Source organism: Staurois parvus, unplaced genomic scaffold, assembly GCF_062004578.1.
Source record: "Staurois parvus isolate SC_StPar_1 unplaced genomic scaffold, SC_StPar_1.0 ptg000011l, whole genome shotgun sequence".
NCBI lineage: Eukaryota > Metazoa > Chordata > Amphibia > Anura > Ranidae > Staurois > Staurois parvus.
The window spans coordinates 22,315,791-22,338,871 of NW_028317807.1; the positions used below are offsets into that span (position 1 = coordinate 22,315,791).

General features: G+C 43.5%; 1 protein-coding gene across 3 annotated transcripts in view; it reads left to right on the plus strand.

The window, feature by feature from the left end:
* The window catches only part of VPS8 (VPS8 subunit of CORVET complex), a 300,342-nt gene that overhangs the window by 259,600 nt on the left and 17,661 nt on the right, over positions 1 to 23,081 (plus strand). For 2 of the 3 annotated variants that reach the window (XM_089671617.1, XM_089671618.1), the window contains exon 45: positions 13,853 to 13,900. The exons of the other annotated variant lie outside the window; for it this stretch is intronic. In XM_089671617.1, coding sequence (XP_089527743.1) covers positions 13,853 to 13,900 — 48 coding nt within the window. The remainder of the gene's footprint in view (positions 1 to 13,852; positions 13,901 to 23,081) is intronic. 3 annotated transcript variants of the gene reach the window in all.

Sequence of the window (23,081 nt, forward strand, 5' to 3'; positions counted from 1 at the left end):
TGTTTTCTTCACCAGGGAAAGAATTCTTCGGTCATCCACCACAGTTGTTTTCCGTGGTCTTCCGTGTCTTTTGATGTTGCTGAGCTCACCGGTGCGTTCCTTCTTTTTAAAAATGTTCCAAACAGTTGTTTTGGCCACGGCTAATGTTTTTGCTACCTCTCTGATGGGTTTGTTTTGTTTTTTCAGCCTAATGATGGCTTGCTTCACTGATAGTGACAGCTCTTTGGATCTCATCTTGAGAGTTGACAGCAACAGATTCCAAATGCAAATAGCACACTTGAAATGAACTCTGGACCTTTTATCTGCTCATTGTAATTGGGATAATGAGGGAATAACACACACCTGGCCATGGAACAGCTGAGAAGCCAATTGTCCCATTACTTTTGGTCCCTTAACAAGTGGGAGGCACATATGCAAACTGTTGTAATTCCTACACCGTTCACCTGATTTGGATGTAAATACCCTAAAATTAAAGCTGACAGTCTGCAGTTAAAGCACATCTTGTTCGTTTCATTTCAAATCCATTGTGGTGGTGTATAGAGCCAAAAATGTTAGAATTGTGTCGATGTCCCAATATTTATGGACCTGACTGTATATTGTTCATACTGTCACCATTCAGTATCCAAGATCACCACTACACCAATCATATGATGATGTTGTACTGCATTGGTGACAGTATATAAAAAAAACAATTGCGAAAAAAACGCATTTTATTTAATTGCTTCATTTTCCAAAAAATTGTGATAAAAAATTACCACTTCAAAAAACTTGCCATGTCTCATACTAAATACTTTGGTCTGTTTACTTTTCAAAAAGGTGTCATTTAGAGGGTATTTGTACTGTCCTGGCATTTTAGGGCCTTGAGAAATGAGATAGGTAGTCAGTACATCAGGACTGATCAATTTTCAAATACACTATATTGCCAAACGTATTGGAACACCCCAAGAAATTTATTGGATTCAGGTGTTCCAATCACCTCCATGGCCACAGGTATATAAAATCTGCTAGGCATGCAGACTGTTTCTACAAACATTTGTGAAAGAATGGGTCGCTCTCAGCAGCTCAGTGAATACAAGCGTGGTACTGTGATAGGTTGCCACCTGTGCAATAAGTCCATCTGTGAAATTTCCTTTCTACTAAATTTCTACTCCATGGTCAACTGTTAGTGGTATTATAACAAAGTGGAAGCAACTGGGAACAACAGCAACTCAGCCACGAAGTAGTAGGCCACATAAAATGACAGAGCAGGGTCAGCACATGCTGAAGCGCACAGTGCGCAGAAGTCGCCAACTATCTGCAGAGTCAGTAGCTAAAGACCTCCAAACTTCATGTGGCCTTCAGATTAGAGAGCTGCATGGAACAGGTTTCCATGACCGAGCAGCTGCAACCAAACCTTACATCACCAAGTGCAAAGCAAAGCATCAGATGCAGTGGTTTAAAGCATTCTGCCACTGGACTCTTGAGTATTGGAGATGTGTTCTCTGGAGTGACGAATCGTGCTTCTGTCTGCCAATCCGATGGACGTGTCTGTGTTTGGCGGTTGCCAGGAGAACGGTAATTGCCTGACTGCATTGTGCCAAATGTAAAGTTTGGTAGAGGGGGGATTATGGTGTGGGGTTGTTTTTCAGGGGTTGGACTTGGCCCCTTTGTACTCATACACACTGGGTGTTTTAAAAACGCTGGTAGCGTTAGCTATATAAAGTCACATTAAAAAAGCAAGTTTTTCTGCATTTTTTTAGCATTTTTGCATTAGCGCTTAGCCGCATTTTTTACACAAAAAAATAAATTACATTTTTGAAAAACACCCAAAAACCCCAGTTTGCCAAGTTTTACCGCCTTTTACAGTGTTTTTCCACGTTTACCAGATTAGATTGTTTTTATAGATAACAAAACTCCTCTAGAAACCCACTAGTTATAGGAGTTTTTTTATAGGGTTTTTTTCCAGCCAAAAAACTCCCCTGCCAAAAAGCCTATGTGTGCATGGACACATAAGATAATATGCTGGGGAGTTTACTGTCTGTAGAAAAAAAATGCCAAAAGCCAAAAACAGCAACTGTAATAACATCCAGTGTGCATGAGGACTTAGTTCCAATGAAGGAAATTCTTAAGGTGCTAGCATACCAAGACATTTTAGACAATTTCATGCTCCCAACTTTGTGGGAACAGTTTGGGAGTGGCCCTTTCCTGTTCCAACATGACTGCGCACCAGTGCACAAAGCAAGATCCATGGAAACATAGATGAGCGAGTTTGGGGTGGAGGAACTTGCCTGACTTGCACAGAGTCCTGACCTCAACCTGACAGAACACCTTTGAGATGAATTAGAGAGCAGTTTGGTGGAGGGGGGATTATAGTGTGGGGTTATTTTTCAGGGGTTGGACTTGGCCCCTCAGTTCCATGAAAGGAACTCTTAAGGTGTCAGCATACCAAGACATTTTGGACAATTTCATGCTCCCAACTCTCTGGGAACAGTCCCTTCCTGTTCCAACATGACTGCACACCAGTGCACAAAGCAAGGTCTGTAAAGACATGGATGAGCAAGTTTGGGGTAGAGGAATTTGACTGGCCTGCACAGAGTTCTGGCCTCAACCCGATAGAACACATTTGGGATGAATTTGAGCAGAGACTGTGAGCCAGGCCTTCTCATCCAACATCAGTGCCTGACCTCACATATGCGCTTCTTGAAGAATGGTCAAACATTCCCATAGATGCACTCCTAAACCTTATGGACAGCCTTCCCTGAAGAGTTGAAGCTGTTAAGGCTCAAATGGAGGGACAACTCAACATTGAACCCTATGGACTAAGATTGGGATGCCATTAAAGTGTATGTGTATGTAAAGGCAGGCGTCCCAATACTTTAGGCAACATAGTGCGTGTGTATATACAGTATCTCACAGAAATGAGTACACGCCTCACATTTCTGTAAATATTTCATTATATCTATTCATGTGACAACACTGAAGAAATTACACTTTGCTACAATGTAAAGTAGTGAGTGTACAGCTTGTATAACAGTGTAAATTTGCTGTCCCCTCAAAATAACTCAACACACAGCCTTTAATGTCTAAACTGCTGGCAACAAAAGTGAGTACACCCCTAAGTGAAAATGTCTGCATGAGTGCTGCTGGCACTGGAGAGCTACAGTTCATTGAGGGAACCATGAATGCCATTATGTACTGTGACATACTGAAGCAGAGCATGATCATCTCCCTTCGGAGACTGAGCAGCAGGACAATATTCTAACATGATAATGACCCCAAACACACCTCCAAGACAACCACTGCCTTGTTAAAGAAGCTGAGGGTAAAGGTGATGGACTGGCTAAGCATGTCTCCAGACCTAAACCCTATTGAGCATCTGTGGGGCATCCTCAAATGGAAGGTGGAGGGGCGCAAGGTCTCTAACTTCCACCAGCTCTATGATGTCATCATAGAAGAGTGCAAGAGGACTCCAGTGGCAACCTGTGAAGCTCTGGTGAACTCCATACCCAAGAGGGTTAAGGCAGTGCTAGAAAATAATGGTGGCCACACAAAATATTGACACCTTGGGTCCAATTTGGACATTTTCACTTAGGGGTGTAGTCACTTTTGTTGCCATCGGTTTAGACATTAATGGCTGTGTGTTGAGTTATTTTGAGGGGACAGCAAATGTACACTGTTATACAAGCTGTACACTCACTACTTTACATTGTAGCAAAGTGTCATTTCTGCAGTGTTGTCACATGAAAAGATATAATAAAATGTTTACACAAACGTGAGGGGTGTACTCACTTCTGTGAGATACTGTGTGTTTGTATGTGTGTGTGCATATATATACAGTTGTGTTCAAAATAATAGCAGCGTGTTGAAAAAAGTGAATAAAGCTCAAAATCCTTCTAATAGCTTTTATTTCCATACACACAAATGCATTGGGAACACTACACATTCTATTCCAAATGAAAACATGAAGAAAAATAGATCAAATTTGTGTTGTTCCTCTAAAAAAATTGAAGAAAAGTGAATAATAGACTGTTCCAAAAAATAGCAGTGTTTGTATTCTTCTTTACAAACTCAAACATTCACTATATAAACTGAAAAATGTTTGAAGATTTTGCTTTCCTTTGAATCACTTAATTAATATTTCGCTGTATAAGCACTGTTTCTGAGAACTGCTGTACATCTCTGTTGCATGGAGTCAACCAACTTCTGGCACCTGTGAACAGGTATTCCAGCCCAGGATGATTGGACTACATTCCACAGTTCTTCATACAGTATTTCCACAAACATGCTCCTCTTACTTTTTCTTCTTTTTTTTAATCTTGTAATATTCAGAGTGTTTCTAGTAGTAATGCTAAAAGCTTGATTACTAGTGCTATCAATGTAGAAGATCTTGGTCAAACCTTGTCCAGTCTAAGTGTATAAATGTAAGGGCGGGGCAGGGCTGTTTGAAAGATGCATATGTCAAGGGATAAGTAATTTGTAGGGCCCTTTTAAAAGCACCTAAAATTCTAAATCCTAGCAAACTAAATATGAATATAAGTCAGGGTTCCTGGTTTTATTCATGTTGGTGCTAAAGAAATGTTTATAGTGTCTAAGAAAAAAATAGGAATGGGATAAACAGAAGTAGAATTTTTATTTTCAGATTAAATCTGGTTTATGCATAGTGTAACCTATGAATGCATGTTTGTGTTTAGTGGAGGAGCAAAACCCTCCTATATTGTGCAAGTACCTTTCACAGAATTGGTAAAGGGTAGCTTAGTGATCTTGTTTGCTATAAGAAAAGGAGAGAAAGCTGCTTACTGATGTCCCATTTGAAGCATTTGAATTCTTTGAACTGTATCTGTTTCTACAACATAATAAGCAAATAATGACAAATATACACCAATACAAATTGATGCTAACAAAATGAATTGATATGCAAGGATGAAGACCTAGCCTGTTCATGAGTGAGGATGTGGGGTGGCTTGAATAGGCAATCAATCCTCTGAAAATAATTTATGTGGATAATCACAGTGATGATCACCAAGATAAGACAAACAGAAGAGGTATCAGCATAGTGCACAACCAAAAGGCTTGGTTAAAATACTTGACCACAATCCATTTACTCCAGAAGTCCTGCAATGCTTTCTGTAAAATTCTACAACCAGTTTATCAAGATATATATGAGCATGGTATTGGAAGAAAATCATGCATAGTACCGTATTTTTCGCTACATAAGACGCACTTTTTCCCCCCAAAAAAGGGGGAAAATGTCAGTGCGTCTTATGGGAGCGAATATGGAGCGGCCGGTCCGGTATTTCCACCGCGGCCGTGTCAGAATACCGGGCCGGCCGCTCAGCTCTGCAGCGGGACCTTATGGAGATGACTGCTGACCTTTGGGGAGGTGGGGAGCGGGTACCTGAATTTGACAGGTACCCGCTCTTACTTCTTTGTTCTTTGATCTTACCTGTTCCTCTATCCAGCGGCGCACTGTCTTCCGGCTTCTGTAGTGTGGGCACTGGGCATGACAGCCGGGTGCCAAGTGCGCATGCGCAAGAAGCGGTGCTTTTTGTGAATGGTAAGGCGGTACCTGGGACACATGACAGATCCCAGAAGCCGCCGGACCAATCACAAAGCGCAAGTGCTTCTCGCTCATGCGCACTGGGCACCCGGCTGTCATGCCGAGCGCCATTACAGAAGCCGGGAAGACAGCGCGCGGCTGGATCAAGGAACAGGTAAGATCAAACAAAAACTCTGCGGAAGTAAGAGCGGGTACCTGTCAAATACAGGTACCCGCTCCCCACCTCCCCAAAGGTCAGCAGTAATCTGTACTGTCCGCAGTCTCTGGTCATCCCTGTGCTGTCCGCAGTCTCTGGTCATCCCTGTGCTGTCCGCAGTCTCTGGTCATCCCTGTGCTGTCCGCAGTCTCTGGTCATCTCCTGTACTGTCTGCAGTCCATTAGTTCAGAATTTTTTTTTCCTGTTTTCTGCCTCTAAAACCTAGGTGCACGTTATGGTCAGGTGCGTCTTATGGAGCGAAAAATACGGTACTTTCAGAGAATTTATCCATTGGCTGAATGACACTTTGATATGAGGTACTATTTCTTAAAAATTAGATAAGTGGATTTTTGGATCTGCCTAAATAATGTTTTCACTGAATATACAGTACTGTGCAAAAGTCTTAGGCAAGTGTGAAAAAATGCTTTAAATAAAGGATACTTTCAGAATGGAAAGTAAATGAACAGAAGAGAAATCCAAATCAATATTTGGTGTGACATTCTTCAGTTCTAGGTACTGTAACAGGGTTAGCTCGGCAGTGGGTGTGTGTGACCCCCTGGATGGGTGCACAACACAAAAAGACAGGCACAGCACAACAACAGTGGAGGTGAAAACAAACAGGTGCAATTTATTTACAATATTTACAAAAAAATGGCAAACCAAAAAGAAACATAAAAATAAATCCTGGCCAACTTGGCTACTTACTGCAACAACAGCTTTCCCTAGCTACCCATTGGTACAGCCTGCTGCTATACCCAGTTGCTAGTACTTGGAGGCTAGCCACACAGGCTTTGGTCTCTCTGCACACAGATATTAGGTCAGCTCCCCAGACAGTTCAGGCACAGATCTGGTTCCAGGTTGGAGCCACTCCCTAAGCACTCTGGGAAGTTTTATACAGGTGTTAATGAGCCCACTACCTTCAGCTGGGCTCATTACCTCAGTGCTGAAGGACTCAGCACTTCCCTCTAGTGGTACAAATCCCCATAGAGCCTGAACCTCGGACAAATATATCGTCCATCCAGGACACAACCAGGTGATTTCACCTGCCTACTGTCACATACCCCCCCCTCTTGTTTCAACCTTGGGGTTGTAACACCAGTAGCCAGGCAGGCATGTACCCGGGATAAAGCATCCACATTTCCCATCTGAACACCAGGGCGATGCTTCACCGTGAAGATAAATTCCTGTAGGGCCAGAAACCACCTATTTACCCTTCTATTGGTCTCCTTATTTTGAGCCATCCATTTCAAGGGAGCGTGATCTGTGATCAGGTCAAAATGTCTGCCCAGCAGATAGTACCGAAGGGAATTTTGGGCCCACTTTACCGCCAAACACTCCTTCTCAATCGTGGCGTAATTTTCCTCGTGAGACTTTAGCTTTCGGCTGAGATAGATTACTGGGTGCTCCTCCCCCTGCCAAACCTGGGACAGCACTGCTCCTAAGCCAACATTGGATGCATCCGTCTGGACCACAAAGTCTTTTGAGAAGTCTGGTGAGTATAGGACTGGCTGGCTACATAAGGCCCTTTTTAAAGACAGGAAGGCTGCTTCAGCATCAGGGGACCACTTAACCATGACAGACTCCTTCCCTTTTGTCAGGTTGGTTAGGGGTACTGCCATAGAAGCAAAATGGGGAATGAATCGCCGATAGTAGCCAGCAATTCCTAGAAAAGCCCGTACCTGCTTTTTGTTATTTGGGCGTGGCCAATTCTGTATTATATAAAAATAGTGCAGCGCTCAAAACTAATGTAGATAACCAAAAAACACATAACAGTGATAAATACTAGTGTCAACCCTTAATCAAAATGCCACTTGTATCAAATAGTGCAACACTCAAACTAATACAAATACCAAAAAAAAAAAAACATACAACAGTGATAAAATTAGTGCCAACCCTTGATCAAAGGTAAGAAATTAAAGTGCAAAACATGACCATAAATACATAGTGCATTAATATATAAATATTGCTTAGAGAAAAGAAAAAATGTCCAATACGGGGAAAAAAAAAACTCTAACAGTGCTCACACAGTGCCACACAAAATAAAACCACATAAGTGTTAAAATCAAGAACAATGTCCTTATAGTGGAAACAAGAAATAATTGAATTCATGCGATGTGCTTTTATGATGATGGATACAACTGTGACTGTGTCAAAAAAATCCTTCCGTGTATGGCTAAAGTGCCTCCTCACCTCCTCCTACTGACCCCAAAGGGCCAACAGGCATGCAGGATCACCTGGATCCTTAAATTGTAAAGGCCAGCAGCTTCTGTATTGCTTCCACTTTGTTTATCTGAGGTTTTATTACCCCTCTCCCAATAGTGTACTCAAGGTACCTGGCCTCCTCCTGTCCGATCGTACACTTCTTTGGGTTGGCCGTAAACCCAGCTTTCCGTATTGAGTCTAGCACAGCCTGAACTTTTGGCAAATGTGAGGCCCAATCTGCGCTATGGATAATCACATCGTCCAAGTACGCTGCAGCATACTTCTGATGGGGACGAAGAATCTGATCCATTTTTCGCTGAAAGGTGGCCGGTGCATTCTGTAACCCGAACGGCATTCGTTTATACTGGAATGACCCTTCTGGGGTTACAAATGCAGTCTTCTCCTTTGCTGACTTAGCTAGGGGGATTTGCCAATAACATTTTGTCAAGTCTAGCGTTGTCATGTACCGGGCTGCTCCCAGTCGGTCGATTAGTTCATCTATCCTTGGCATGGGGTAGGTGTCAAATTTTGTAACTTTATTCAACTGTCGAAAGTCGTTACAAAATCGCCAGCTCCCATCTGGTTTGGGCACCAACACTATGGGGCTGGACCAGTCACTTTGGGACTCCTCTATCACCCCCAAATCTAGCATTCTCTGTACTTCCCCACGTATTGCCTCCCGTCGAGCCTCTGGGATTCTGTAGGGTTTCAGTTTTACCCTTTCCCCCGGTGGGGTGATAATGTCATGCTCTACCCCCGAGGTTCGTCCCGGCAGCTCAGAAAAAACATCTGTGTTGCGGAGCACAAACTCTTTAGCCTCCTGTTTTTGAATTGTAGACAGCGTGACTGCTATTCCAACCTCCGGAACCAAGCAGTTAGATGGCGCTGGTGACAAAACCTCAGCAACTAGGGATTCCCTGTCCCTCCAGGCCTTTAACAGATTGATGTGGTAGATCTGCTCAGGTTTCCGCCTTCCTGGTTGTCTGACCCTGTAATTCACCTCACTCACTCTCTCAATCACCTCGTATGGGCCATGCAATTTGGCCAGGAATTTGCTTTCAACCGTAGGGATTAGCACTAGCACTCTATCTCCTTCAGCAAACGACCTGGTCTGGGCCCCCGATTGTACACCCTCTGCTGCGCTAACTGTGCTTGGGACAAATGTTCCTTTACGATAGGCATGACCTGGGCAATTCTATCTTGCATTTCGGCGACGTGCTCAATCACACTCCGGTGGGGAGAACTCTCACTTTCCCAAGTTTCCTTGGTGATATCTAACAGCCCCCTTGGGTGTCTCCCATAGAGCAACTCAAATGGTGAAAACCCTGTAGAGGACTGGGGTACCTCCCGGATGGCAAACATCAAATAGGGTACTAAATAATCCCAACCCTTTCCATCCTTATCTACCACCTTCCTTAGCATTTGTTTCAGGGTTTTGTTGAACCTTTCCACCAACCCGTCAGTTTGGGGATGATACACAGAGGTGCGCAACTGTTTTACCTTGAACAGTTTGCACAGCTCTTTCATCACCCGGGACATAAAGGGGGTTCCCTGATCCGTCAGCAGTTCCTTTGAAATACCCACTCGGCTGAAAACGAGGAATAGCTCCTTAGCTATTGTTTTGGCAGAGGTATTTCGGAGTGGAATTGCTTCTGGATAGCGGGTGGCATAGTCGAGTATGACCAACATGTACTGATGCCCCCTAGCGGATTTCACCAGCGGACCTACCAAATCCATGGCAATCCTCTCAAAGGGGACCTCAATGATTGGAAGAGGTACCAGGGGACTACGGAAATGGGGCATAGGGGCCGACTTCTGACACACAGGGCAAGAGGAACAGTAATTTTCTACCTCCTTAATGACCCCAGGCCAATAGAACCACTGCAGTACTCTTTCCCGTGTTTTCTCTGCCCCCAAATGACCCCCAAGGATGTGTCCATGGGTCAACTCCAACACCAACTTCCTGTAAGGTCTGGGCACCACCAGTTGCTCAATGCTTTCTTCTGCCCCTTGAGCAACTCGATAGAGTAGGTCCCTTTCCACAAGGAAGTATGGATAAGGAGCAGTTTTCTCAGGACTCACTAGTTGGCCATCTACTTTTACTACATTTTCCCGGGCTTTTATCAGCGTGGGGTCTTTCAGCTGTTCGGTGGCAAAATTTTCCCTATGCACCTCTAAGTCCGAGAACTCCACAACTGGCAGATTTTCATCTGAGGAGGCGGGCTCCTCCCCAGTTCCTTGGGTCTCCCCAGCTAGTACCGACAAGGGGAACTTGGGAGAGACCTTACCACACTCAGACGCTTTCTGGGATTCACCTTCCTGGTCTGCAGGGGAGACAGTGGGGGGGTCAGAACAATCCCAGAGTTCCCAGAATTTTGGAAAATCCCTCCCCACAATGGCATCATGTGGTAAGTGAAGTACTAATCTTACCTGATGAGACAGGTTACCTTTGAGGGTCTCAAACAACACAGTAGCCATGGGATACTCCCTAGTGTCCCCATGCACACAAATCACTGCCACCTTTTTATGCCCAGAGACCTTTGTAGTGACCATCTCCTCTCTTATCAAGGTTACCAGGCTACCTGAATCCAGCAACCCCACAATATTATTTCCATTAACAGTCATCTTGCACAAATGTTTCTCAGTGCCCGGGCTGGCCGTGCATACCACTGTCGCAAACAGCGACTGACGTCTATTGCTCAGAAAGTCACACTGCATAGGCTCATCCACCACTGGACAATTAGCTGCAATATGTCCCTCTTGCCGGCAGCGGTAACAAATACATTTTTTCGCCGCTTCTTGCGGCCTTGGCCTTCCTGGCCGCTCTTGCCAGACATTGGGTAATACTCCCACCCTCTCACTCTCTCCACCCTCACCCCTTGTAGTCATCTTACCCGCCGCTGGGGATGGTCTGGTCTTAGGGTGGAAAGTCCGTGAGTCTCTGGAAGAGGAGGTCAGGTTCTCAGTAGCCAAGTATCTCCCCACTAGATCCACCAGCTTGTCTGCGGTCTCTGGGTCTCCATGGCTGACCCACTTTTGAATAGCATTAGGCAGAGACCTTAGGAACCGATCCATGACGACACGTTCCACAATTTTTGGGGCGGTCAAAGTCTCTGGCTGCAGCCACTTCCTGCTCAGGTGAATGAGATCATACATCTGTGACCTGGGAGGTTTCCCAAGCCGAAAAGTCCAATTATGTACCCGCTGAGCACGGACAGCGAGGGTAACACCCAATCGGGCCAAAATTTCCGCTTTTAGCACATCGTAGTTTTTGGCCTGGTCCGGCTCCAGGTCATAGTAAGCTTTTTGCGACTCTCCAGTTAATAATGGGGCCATCAATCCAGCCCACTGTTCTTTAGGCCACTTTTCCATTTCAGCAGTCCGTTCAAATGTGGTTAGAAACACCTCAGGATCATCATCTCCAGTCATTTTTGGCAATAAACGGCCCACACAAAATGATGGTGTATTACCAGAATTATTACCAGCCTCAGTCTGTTGCCTCTGCTGGAGCTGCTTCACCACAGCCTCTATTTGTAGCTGGTGTTTCTGGTCCTGTTGCACCAGCAATTCCCTATGGCGGACCTCTGCTTGTTCCAAGGCCTTCTGTTGATTGGCATTTGCCAGAGCCAACTGTCTGATTATCTCCTCCATGCTGGCCTTTAGTTACCACAACTGCCCACGGTCCTCCACCATATGTAACAGGGTTAGCTCGGCAGTGGGTGTGTGTGACCCCCTGGATGGGTGCACAACACAAAAAGACAGGCACAGCACAACAACAGTGGAGGTGAAAACAAACAGGTGCAATTTATTTACAATATTTACAAAAAAATGGCAAACCAAAAAGAAACATCAAAATAAATCCTGGCCAACTTGGCTACTTACTGCAACAACAGCTTTCCCTAGCTACCCACTAGGTACAGCCTGCTGCTATACCCAGTTGCTAGTACTTGGAGGCTAGCCACACAGGCTTTGGTCTCTCTGCACACAGATAACAGGTCAGCTCCCCAGACAGTTCAGGCACAGATCTGGTTCCAGGTTGGAGCCACTCCCTAAGCACCCTTGGAAGTTTTTTACAGGTGTTAATGAGCCCACTACCTTCAGCTGGGCTCATTACCTCAGTGCTGAAGGACTCAGCACTTCCCTCTAGTGGTACAAATCCCCATAAAGCCTGAACCTCGGACAAATATATCGTCCATCCAGGACGCAACCAGGTGATTTCACCTGCCTACTGTCACAGTACACTTGCACACAGTTTTTGAAGGAACGCGACAGGTAGGTTATTCCAAACATCTTGGAGAACTTCAATGCAGTAGGAGATATGTCCACATGCTGCACATCATGAACAAACCCTTGGTGAGAGAGTGAATGACAGCTTCAGCCTGGGCTTCAGCCAGGCCATGTCCCCAATGCATTTCACTCAGCCCTTTGGAGCTTAATCATATGGATCTTGGAGAACTACTCACAGGTCTTTTGTGAATGTAGGCTGCCTTAAATTCTTCTGTCTCTTCGTGTGAGGGCTCTGTGGGAGTCAAACCGTCACTTCCAAGACTCCTTGTTCTATTTTACACTGAAGATAGTTCATGTTTGGGGTTGTTGTCTTGCTGCAGAATACATTTAGGGCCAATCACATGCCTCCCTGATGGTATGGCATGATGGATAAGTATTTGCCTGTATCTCTCAGCATGGAGGACACCATGGATCCTGACCAAATCTCCAACTCAATTTGCAGAAATGCAGCTCCAAAATAACAATGAACCTCCGTCATGCTTCACTGTTTTGCTGCATCCAAATATTTACAATTTTGACTCATTAGTCGTGAGCACCTGCTGCTATTTTTCTGCACCCAAATTCCTGTTTTTTCGTGCAGCATTGAGTCGCTTAGCCTGGTTTCCATGTCCTATTCACAAACACATAGAAACTGGGGTGCAAAAAATTTGCAGCAGGTGCTCGAGACCAGGAGTCTTCAAACTTTCCAAGGAAAGGGCCAGTTTACTGTCCTTCAGACTTTAGTGGGGCCGGCTGTGTCCAGTGGGAGTAAACAGTGCCCGATCTTTGCTATTAGGTGGAGAAATAGTTGTTACCCATGGGAGGAATGGTGCCCCACTGTTGATGTCAGTGGAAGGAATTATGCCCCATTGTTGGTGTCATTGGAAGGAATAGTGCCCCATTGTTGGTGTCAGTGGCAGGAATTATGCCTTAAGGGCCAGATAAAGGCAAACCAAGGGCTACAGTGTGGAGACCACTGTTCTAGATGGATGAGTCAAAATGTGAAATATTTGACTGTAGCAAAAGGCAATTTGTTCACGAAGGGCTGGAGAGCACTACAATAATGAGTGTCTGCAGGCAACAGTGAAGCATAGTGGAGGTTCCTTTTGCATCTGGGGATGCATTTCTTCAAAGGGAGTTAGAGATTTGGTTAGGTAAGTGTTAACCTCAGTGCTGAGAGATTCAGGAAGATACTTTTCCATCATTCCATACCATCAGGGAGGTGTGCAATTGGCCCCAAATATATTCTACAGCAGGACAACATCCCCAAACATACAGCCAATGTCATTTAGAACTATCTTCAGTGTAAAGGAGTACTGGAAGTGATCACGTGGCCCCTTACAGAGCTCTGATATCAACATCATCGAGTCTGTCTGGGATTACATGAAGAGACAGAAGGATTTGAGACCGCCTACATCCATAGAAGATCTGTGGTTAGTTCCCCAAGATGTTTGGAACAACTTACCTACTGAGTTCCTTCAAAATTTGTGTACAAGTGTACCTAAAAGAATTTTTAGAATTGATGCTGTTTTTAAGGCAAAGGGTGATCATACCAAATATTGATTTGATAATGATAGCTAAATTGCAGTGTTTGACTCATTCTGTGTACTTTCCCTTTATTTGCTAATCAATGACTATTTATGTTAATGCAGGTGAGATCTGCTACAGCGCATCCATCCAAAGAGGAGTCTGCGAGAAAAGTGAGTTTAAATGATGTACAGTTGTGGCCAAAATTATTCAACCCCCAATGCTGTAAAGGGGTTTAGGGACTATAGTGTACATTTGGAATTGTATTCAGAATCAAATCCTACAAGGACGTTGTAACTACCCAAATGCAACTAAAATGACATCAATTGTTTATGTAATACAGTAGTAAATGGTTCTTATGTGGTTTCTTCATTGCCACAATTATTCAACCCCTTAAAGACTACCACTCTGAAGAACAGAGGTTCATACAGGTGCTTTCCATCAGGTATTGAAAACACCTGTGGATGTCACCGAGCAGCAATCAAGCATAATAAGCACCAATTAGGCAGCTTTAAAATGACTGTGATACTCAGCTCCTTCTAGACATTTACTGGTGTGGTTACAAACATGGTGAAGGCAAGAGAATGGTCCAGGAAGACAAGAGAAGAGGTGATTTCTCTTCACAGGAAGGGCAATGGCTATAAGAAGATTGCAAAGATGTTAAACATACCAAGAGACACCTTAGGAAGCATCATTCGCAAATTCAAGGCAAAGGGCACTGTTGAAACGCTACCTGGTCGTGGCAGAAAGAAGATGCTGACTTCGACTGCTGTGCGCTACCTGAAGCGTAGAGTGGAGAGAAGTCCCCGTGTGACTGCTGAGGAACTGAGAAAAGATTTGTCAGATGTGGGTACAGAAGTTTCAGCCCAGACAATAAGACGCACACTGCGTAATGAAGGCCTCCGTGCCAGAACTCCCAGGCGTACCCCCTTGCTGTCTCCAAAGAATAAGAAGAGTCGACTGCAGTATGCCAAAAGCCATGTGGACAAACCACAAAAGTTGTGGGATAGTGTTCTGTGGACTGATGAAACAAAATTAGAACTGTTTGGGCCCATGGATCAACGCTATGTTTGGAGGAGGAAGAACAAGGCCTATGATGAAAAGAACACCTTGCCTACTGTGAAGCATGGTGGAGGGTCAATCATGCTTTGGGGCTGTTTTGCTTCTGCAGGTACAGGGAAGCTTCAGCGTGTGCAAGGTACCATGAATTCTCTTCAGTACCAGGAGATATTGGATGGAAACGTGATGCAGTCCGTCACACACCTGAGGCTTGGGAGACGTTGGACCTTTCAACAGGACAATGATCCCAAGCATACCTCCAAGTCCACTAGAGCATGGTTGCAGAGGAAAGGCTGGAACATTTTGGAGTGGCCATCGCAGTCACCAGACTTAAATCCGATTGAGAACCTCTGGTGGGACTTAAAGAAAGCAGTTGCAGTGCGCAAGCCTAAGAATGTGACTGAACTGGAGGCCTTTGCCCATGAAGAATGGGCGAAGATACCCGTAGATCGCTGCAAGACACTTGTGTCAAGCTATGCTTCACGTTTAAAAGCTGTTATAACTGTAAAAGGATGCTGTACTAAGTACTAAGATTGAATGTCACTTGGGGGTTGAATAAAACTGATAATGCTGTGAGCACAGAAAAGACATTTGTGGTTATTTCATTATAACTGTTATGTTATATTTGTCTGACCTACAAGTGCCTCTTTAATGTAAATGTAAGCAAGATGACTGAATGATCAAAAGCAATGTCAAACTGGCCAAAACACTCAATTTCAGTGGGGGTTGAATAATTTTGGCCACAACTGTATACTATTTGGCATATGCATGTTTAAAAGCATGTTTAAAAAAGAAGCATACTAGCCCTGTAAATAATGCTGGGATGATGGCTTCCACCTGCTGCAACCCTTTGGAAGGAGTGATGGTGGAGTTAATGCACGAGGACTGGGCTTCGTAAGAATGTAATGCTTGGGATGTGCCAGAAAGTTTGCCTTATTCAGGTGTTGAAATCTTCAAGCATGTCAAGCACTGCACACTATGCTGCTGTGTCATGTTCTATATTTGGTAAATCTTTCAAGTAGACCCTTGTATGCTTTGATGCATACCTGGAGTAGTGCCAAGTATAATGTGCACAATTTGTATTATTTGGTTAGATATAAATAGCAGTTTTCATTACAAGCTCGCCCCCATATCTGCATGAGATGTAAGCATTCAGCATAAATAGCCTTAAAAGTTATGTGTCAGTTATATATAAATCCAGCAAAAGTGTGCCCATTCCAGAACGGGAAAGGTTTTCCCCAGTAGTTCAATGTACAGAAGTGTCATCAAGAAGTTAAACCCGTGTGTAACATATTGTAGTGTTTTCGTGTTTTCTGTGTGTAAGGCTACTTTCACACTGAAGAGTTTTTGAAGCGTTTTTGCATTAAAAAAAAGCGCCTGAAAAGCTCAAGAAAAACGGTTCCCTATGTATGTGGATGTATATCTACAGGTGAAACTCGAAAAATTAGAATATCGTGCAAAAGTTCATTTATTTCAGTAATGCAACTTAAAAGGTGAAACTAATATATGAGATAGACTCATTACATGCAAAGCAAGATAGTTCAAGCCGTGATTTGTCATCATTGTGATGATTATGGCTTACAGCTCATGAAAACCCCAAATGCACAATCTCAGAAAATTAGAATATTACATGCAATCAATAAAACAAGGATTGTACATAGAACAATATCGGACCTCTGAAAAGTATAAGCATGCATATGTACTTAGTACTTGGTTTGGGCCCCTTTTGCAGCAATTACTGCCTCAATGCGGCGTGGCATGGAAGCTATCAGCCTGTGGCACTGCTGAGGTGTTATGGAAGACCAGGATGCTTCAATAGCAGCCTTCAGCTCTTCTGCATTGTTCGGTCTCATGTCTCTCATCTTTCTCTTGGCAATGCCCTATAGATTCTCAATGGGGTTCAGGTCAGGCGAGTTTGCTGGGCAATCAAGCACAGTAATCGCACGGTCATTGAACCAGGTTTTGGTGCTTTTGGCAGTGTAGGCAGGTGCCAAGTCCTGCCGGAAAATGAAGTCAGCATCCCCATAAAGCTCATCTGTGGAAGGAAGCATGAAGTGCTCCAAAATCTCCTGGTAGACGGCTGCGTTGACCCTGGACTTAATGAAGCACAGTGGACCAACACCAGCAGATGACATGGCTCCCCAAATCAACACAGACTGTGGAAACTTCACACTGGACTTCAAGTATCTTGCAGTGTGTGCCTCTCCATTCTTCCTCCATACTCTGGGTCCTTGGTTTCCAAATGAGATGCAAAAGTTGCTCTCATCAGAAAAGAGGTGTTTGGACCACTGAGCAACAGACCAAGTCTGTTTTTCTTTAGCCCAGGTAAGACACTTTTGACGTTGTTTGTTGTTCAGGAGCGGCCTGACAAGAGGAATACGACATTTGAAGCCCATGTCCAGGATCCGTCTGTGTGTGGTGGCTCTTGATGCACTGACTCCAGCCTCAGTCCACTCCTTGTGAAAGTAATCAACACTTTTGAATGGCCTTTTCCTGACAATCCTCTCCAGGCTGCAGTCATCCCTGCTGCTTGTGCACCTTTTACTTCCACACTTTTCCCTTCCACATAACTTTCTATTAATGTGCTTTGATACAGCACTTTAGGAACATCCAACATCTATTGCAATTACCTTTTGAGGCTTTCCCTCCTTATGGAGGGCGTCAATGATGGTTTTCTGCACAACTGTCAGGTCAGCAGTCTTTCCCATGATTGTGATTCCTACTGAACCAGACTAAGAGACCATTTAAAGGCTCAGGAACCCTTTGCAGGTGGTATGGCTTAATTAGCTGATTAGAGTGGGACACTGTGAGCCGAGAATATTGCACCTTTTCACAATATTCTAATTTTCTGAGAGGCTGAAGGCTGCTATTGAAGCATCCTGGTCTTCCATAACACCTCAGCAGTGCCGCACGTTGATAGCTTCCATGCCACGCCGCATTGAGGCAGTAATTGCTGCAAAATTGGCCCAAAGCAAGTACTGAGTACATATGCATGCTTATACTTTTCAGAGGTCCGATATTGTTCTATGTACAATCCTTGTTTTATTGATTGCATGTAATATTCTAATTTTCTGAGATTGTGGATTTGGGGTTTTCATGAGCTGTAAGCCATAATCATCACAATTATGACAAATCATGGCTTGAACTATCTTGCTTTGCATGTAATGAGTCTATCTCATATATTAGTTTCACCTTTTAAGTTACATTACTGAAATAAATGAACTTTTGCACGATATTCTAATTTTTTGAGTTTTACCTGTATGTATGTTCTCACACTGAGACATTACACGTGCGGTGTCAAATCTCCTGCTTGCAGCATCTTTGGGGCATGTTTGGTAAGTTAAAAATAAAATGCCCCAAAAACGCCTCTTCCCATTGAATTCAATGGAAAATGCTCGAAAAGTGCCTAAAAAACTTGTGAAAAGTGGCTCAAAAACGCCTCTGAGAAGCGATTTTGGTGCAGTTTTTAAGTCACGTGTCCTTTAACCACTTTCTGACCGCAGATGGCTTCACTGCGGCCGGCCAGTTCTGGGAGGGCATCATATGATGTCCTCCCAAAATGCTTTCCTGATCGCCACCGAGGGCGTGCATCTGCCCATCAGTGCTACCTATCAGTGTAGCCTCATCAATGCACATCAGTGAAGGAGAAAAATTACCTGTTTGCAAAATTTTATAATAGAAACAAAGAAAAACTTTTTTTTGCTATTTTTTTGTTTAGAGCGCAAACAATAAAACACCCATCGGCGAGTAAATACCACCAAAAGAAAGCTCTATTTGTGTGAAAAAAATGGTAAAAATTTCATATGGGTACAATGTTGCATGACCGTGCAATTGTCATTCAAAATGCGACAGCTCTGAAAGCTGAAAATTGGCCTGGTCAGGAAGGGAGTATAAGTGCCCAGTAGGCAAGTGGTTAAAAACGCTCAGAAAGCGCGGTAAAAACACCTCTGCATTTTTGCTCTGGTTTTTGCGGTGGATCAGTGTGAAAGTAGTCGAAAAAGGGGAACTGCAAAGGCTTAACAGCTCAGCTGGCAGTATATGCAGGAGAGAAGTGTGAAGGGTATGTGGAAGGCTGTATGAGTAGAATAGGAGTATAGAGAATATAAAAGTAGGCAGTATGTACACAGAGCAGCATGGTGGGTATGACCTTTTGAGCAGCATGGTGGGTATGACCTTTTGAGCAGCATGGTGGGTATGACCTTTTGAGCAGCATGGTGGGTATGACCTTTGAGCAGCATGGTGGGTAGTATGATAGCTTTCAGAATGTATCAAAGCGACCAAGGATGTGCGTGGGAAAAGGAGTGCAGAGTGCATGGGAGAAGAGCGCAGGGACCATTTTTGTGGGAAGAAGGTGTGGGTTAGAAGTGCGGAGGTCATGACAGTCATCCTTGCAAGCAGAGGGTATGATAGCAGTCAGTATGTGCAGGAGAGGAATGTGGAGGGTATGACATCAGCCAATGTAAGAAGGGAAGTGTGCAAAGTGTATGAAGATGGAGCACTATGTGCAGAAGAAAAGTGTAGAGGGTATCAAGTGAACCCAATGTTTGGGAGAGTTTTGGGGAGAGAAGGCCGTGACAGTGGGCACAATGTAGAGGCAGGTAAGAGAAAAGGAGTGGATTTTTTTGTTTTTGTTATTAGTTTTCTTTTCTGGGTAGCAGACTTTCTTTATGAAGACATCAGATGTCTTTAAATCCCCTGGTGCCACCTATAAGTCCATCAGATACAAATCGGGACACAAATTCTGGATATCCTAGTTTTATGTTATCTGGTTGATTGGTTCAACTTTATGTAGTTGTTGGTCTATTGATTTTCCATATTCAGCCCTTTGAGCCAGTTTACTTTATTTTGCTTTGGGGTAACAATCTCAGCAGTTTAAATGCTGTGCAATGAATTGTGCGTGTTCTTTCTGGTGTGCACCTGGATTTTTCTTGTGTTGGGAAATGGTGAGAATTTATCAAGCAACATACCTCAAAATCAGGGGCACCTCTAGAACAGATCTAGCTGCCTAGATTGTAGCAAAGGATGTAATCATATATTTTTTTTTGTTTGTGAACCTCAGCTTCTGCAGTCCTGGAATATGAAAATTTCATTGACATATACAAGAATTGTAACAGTCCCTGCAGTACTTTCTGCTTAAAGCACAGACACCTACATGGGTCAGGGATGTTTCATATTGGCATAGTGCTACTTTTCAGCAGAAGAGGGGATAATGTATGAATCAAGCTGTGATCAGATAGCATATCTGACTAATAAAGTGTGTCACTGTCTTGCTGTGTGGCAGAGTTGATAAATCTTCCTAACTGCTCAAAGGCTGACAATCATACACATGCACTATTAAAGAAGGCACTTTATTATCATCTCCCATACAACTAGAAATTGTATCGTCTCCAGTACAATTTCCTGCCAGGCATGTATATCTTAACACCCTGCTGGATTCAGGCTAGCCTAGACTAGATGTAGAGCACCGCAAGACCCAACATGACAAGTGAAACTCATGATTATAATTTATTTCTGTTGTGTTTTGAATATTCATCTATGGTAAATATTAAATTACATTCAAGAGAACATTTCCATGCAGATTAATCCGTACTGAACATTCTAAATCTTTTAAATGGGGTTTTGCTATTCTATACGTCTGATTTTGATGAGAGTTTTGATCATAACTTTTTATAATAGACTGTATTGTATTTTCTATAATAGACAGATTGTTGATCCATACTGTAGAAACTTACTTTGATGAATATCCACTTATCAGCCATAACTTTATGACCACCCTCATACTATTGAGTAGGTTCCATTTGCAACCAAGACAGCCCTGACTCTTCGAGGCATGAATGCCACTGGACCTCTGAAGGTATGCTGTGCTGTCTCTCACCAAGCTGTCAGTAGCAGATCTTGTAAAGTGCATAACAATTTGATAAAAAATAATGTTCTTTTGCAAGGAACATACATTCCACAATAATAGTTATACTACCAAAATCAGTGTGCTCTGTAAATTGCCTCCAGCATTGTTCCTGTTTCTTCTTGCTGGGTGCTGCTATTTTGCTGAAGCCCAGAGCCCCTGACCAAAATTAAGTCTTTAGGCTATTAGCAGATCGGCCTCTATATTTTTGGCACAGTGATAAAAAATAGACTGCGCAACTGAGCATGTGCAGAGCAAGGTGAGACAGTGTATTACTGGATTTTAAACAGTATAGGCACTTCTTTTTAATGTTTTACATAGCTATACCTGCAAAAGGGGCCAGCCTCAAGTGTTGTAGCAGGACTTAATTTTCTGACTAAACTTCCACTTTAAGTCCTCTAAATTGTGAGGCAAGGCCTCCATGGATCAGCTCCTCAAACTCATTGTGTTTCTCAATGGCAGGGCACATTATCTTCTTTAAAGGGAACACTGCTGTCTGGGAATACCATTTCCATGAATTGGGGTGTACTTGGTCACCAACAATGTTTAGGTAGGTGGTACATGTCAAAGTAACATCCACATGAATGACCGGACCAAGGTTTCCTAGCAGAACATTGCCCAAAGCATCAAACTGCCTTCACCGGCTTGCGTTCTTTCCATACTGCATCCTGATGCTATCTCTTTCCCAGGTAAGCGACCACATGCAACCGGCCATCCAGATGATGTAAAAGAAAATGTAATATTGGACCAGGCTATCTTCTATTGCTTTCTGGTCCAGTACGGCTGCTCACGTGCCCATTGTAGGCGCTCAAGGGTCAGCATGGGCACCCTGACTGGTCTAGTGCTATGCAGCCCCATACACAACATACTGCAATGCCCATTTTTTTCTGCTTTCAACTCATCAACATCATGGACAACATGTTTATTGCTGCCTAACCCCTGTCAGTTTTTTTTTTTCCTCACCATCTGTGTCCCATTAGCTTCTGATCTCTCTCCACTCTATCCAAAACGTAAAAAAAAAAGTTTTGCCTTTAGTTATACTTTAGTCAGTGGTCTTCAACTTATTGGCTGGTGTATATGAACAACACCGAACAGAGTCCCCATCCATCTGAACATTCCAACGTACAAGTCCCAGTGCACACGTACCTGAAGAAATGGCTGTATGTGTAAGCGGGTGCTGCAGCAACCATCAGCTGCAACCGATGACAGTCAGAGAAAGAATATGTCACCAGCATATCATTTTCAGGGTTTCACAGTGTCCAATTCATGCCTTGCCAAGTCCTCTATGTTGCATCAGAAGTGTGGGAGAGCTAATGTGAGGAAACACATCTCTTCCCCGCATTGCTCTGTCTGTTTTGTGTCTGTATCAGATCTAATTACTGTTTAGCTTTCTCCCAAAGAATACTAAACTGAGAGACCCAGGGATTGTGGGATACATAGATTCTTCACAGGAGATGTTAGTTCTCAGACTGCAGACAGTGGTCATGCATTGACCTGTTAGTGCCATACCACATGCCTCGTGTTTAACCACAAAGAAAAAACGTCTGATACAGGAATGTGACGATTTACCCTTCTATGGGCTGTGCAAAGAGGGTAACAAATGACACCATGAAACTACATGATCAATGTACATCTTACAACAGTGAAAAACAAAGGTGCAGGTAGGACATTTTATAATGCTTTAGAGCAATGCATGTCGACACTTTTGCGCGTTAACACCACCAGAGAAGACAGGTTTGAGTGTCTCCTAAAACATGATCTGAGGAATTAAATTATAGACTCATTGTTGATTCTAAGGAGATGGAGGGTGGCCAATGTCTGGGTATCTTCACAAAATCTGCTCTAGTTCTTTATTATGTTTATAAACAGGATCAAGCAAATGATCCTGGCTTAGATTATTAGAGGTTTGATACATTGAGTGATAGTCACATTCCACTCATACACACTAATACTGTATATGTAGGAGGTCAGCTCTGGAAGTGTGCTCCAGGCTGTGCACAATGAATGCTTCTGCCTCAATGCTCTGTTCTGCTTGAGGAAAGCGTAGAGAATCTCACCTGAGACAGGATAATTACAGAGCTGCTGAAATGGCCTTTATTCACCCTTGTTTACTGCTTTGTCTCATCCGAAATTGCCCTCACTGCAGAAAGCCTTGAAGGGAAAAGAGGAAGGAAACTGGCAGATGTTCCAAGCTCCCAGACTGATACACATCTCATTTTTTATTCATTTCTCCAAACAAAATTTGCAGTTCATAAATATTTTATTAAAGAGAAAATATTTAAAGGATATATGTGAATAGAAAGGTTCTCTGAGTACACACAAATACCACATCCTTTGTGTATACAGGGTGGTTTTTTGGCTTGTCAGCCTGGCACTACATTTACATACTGGAT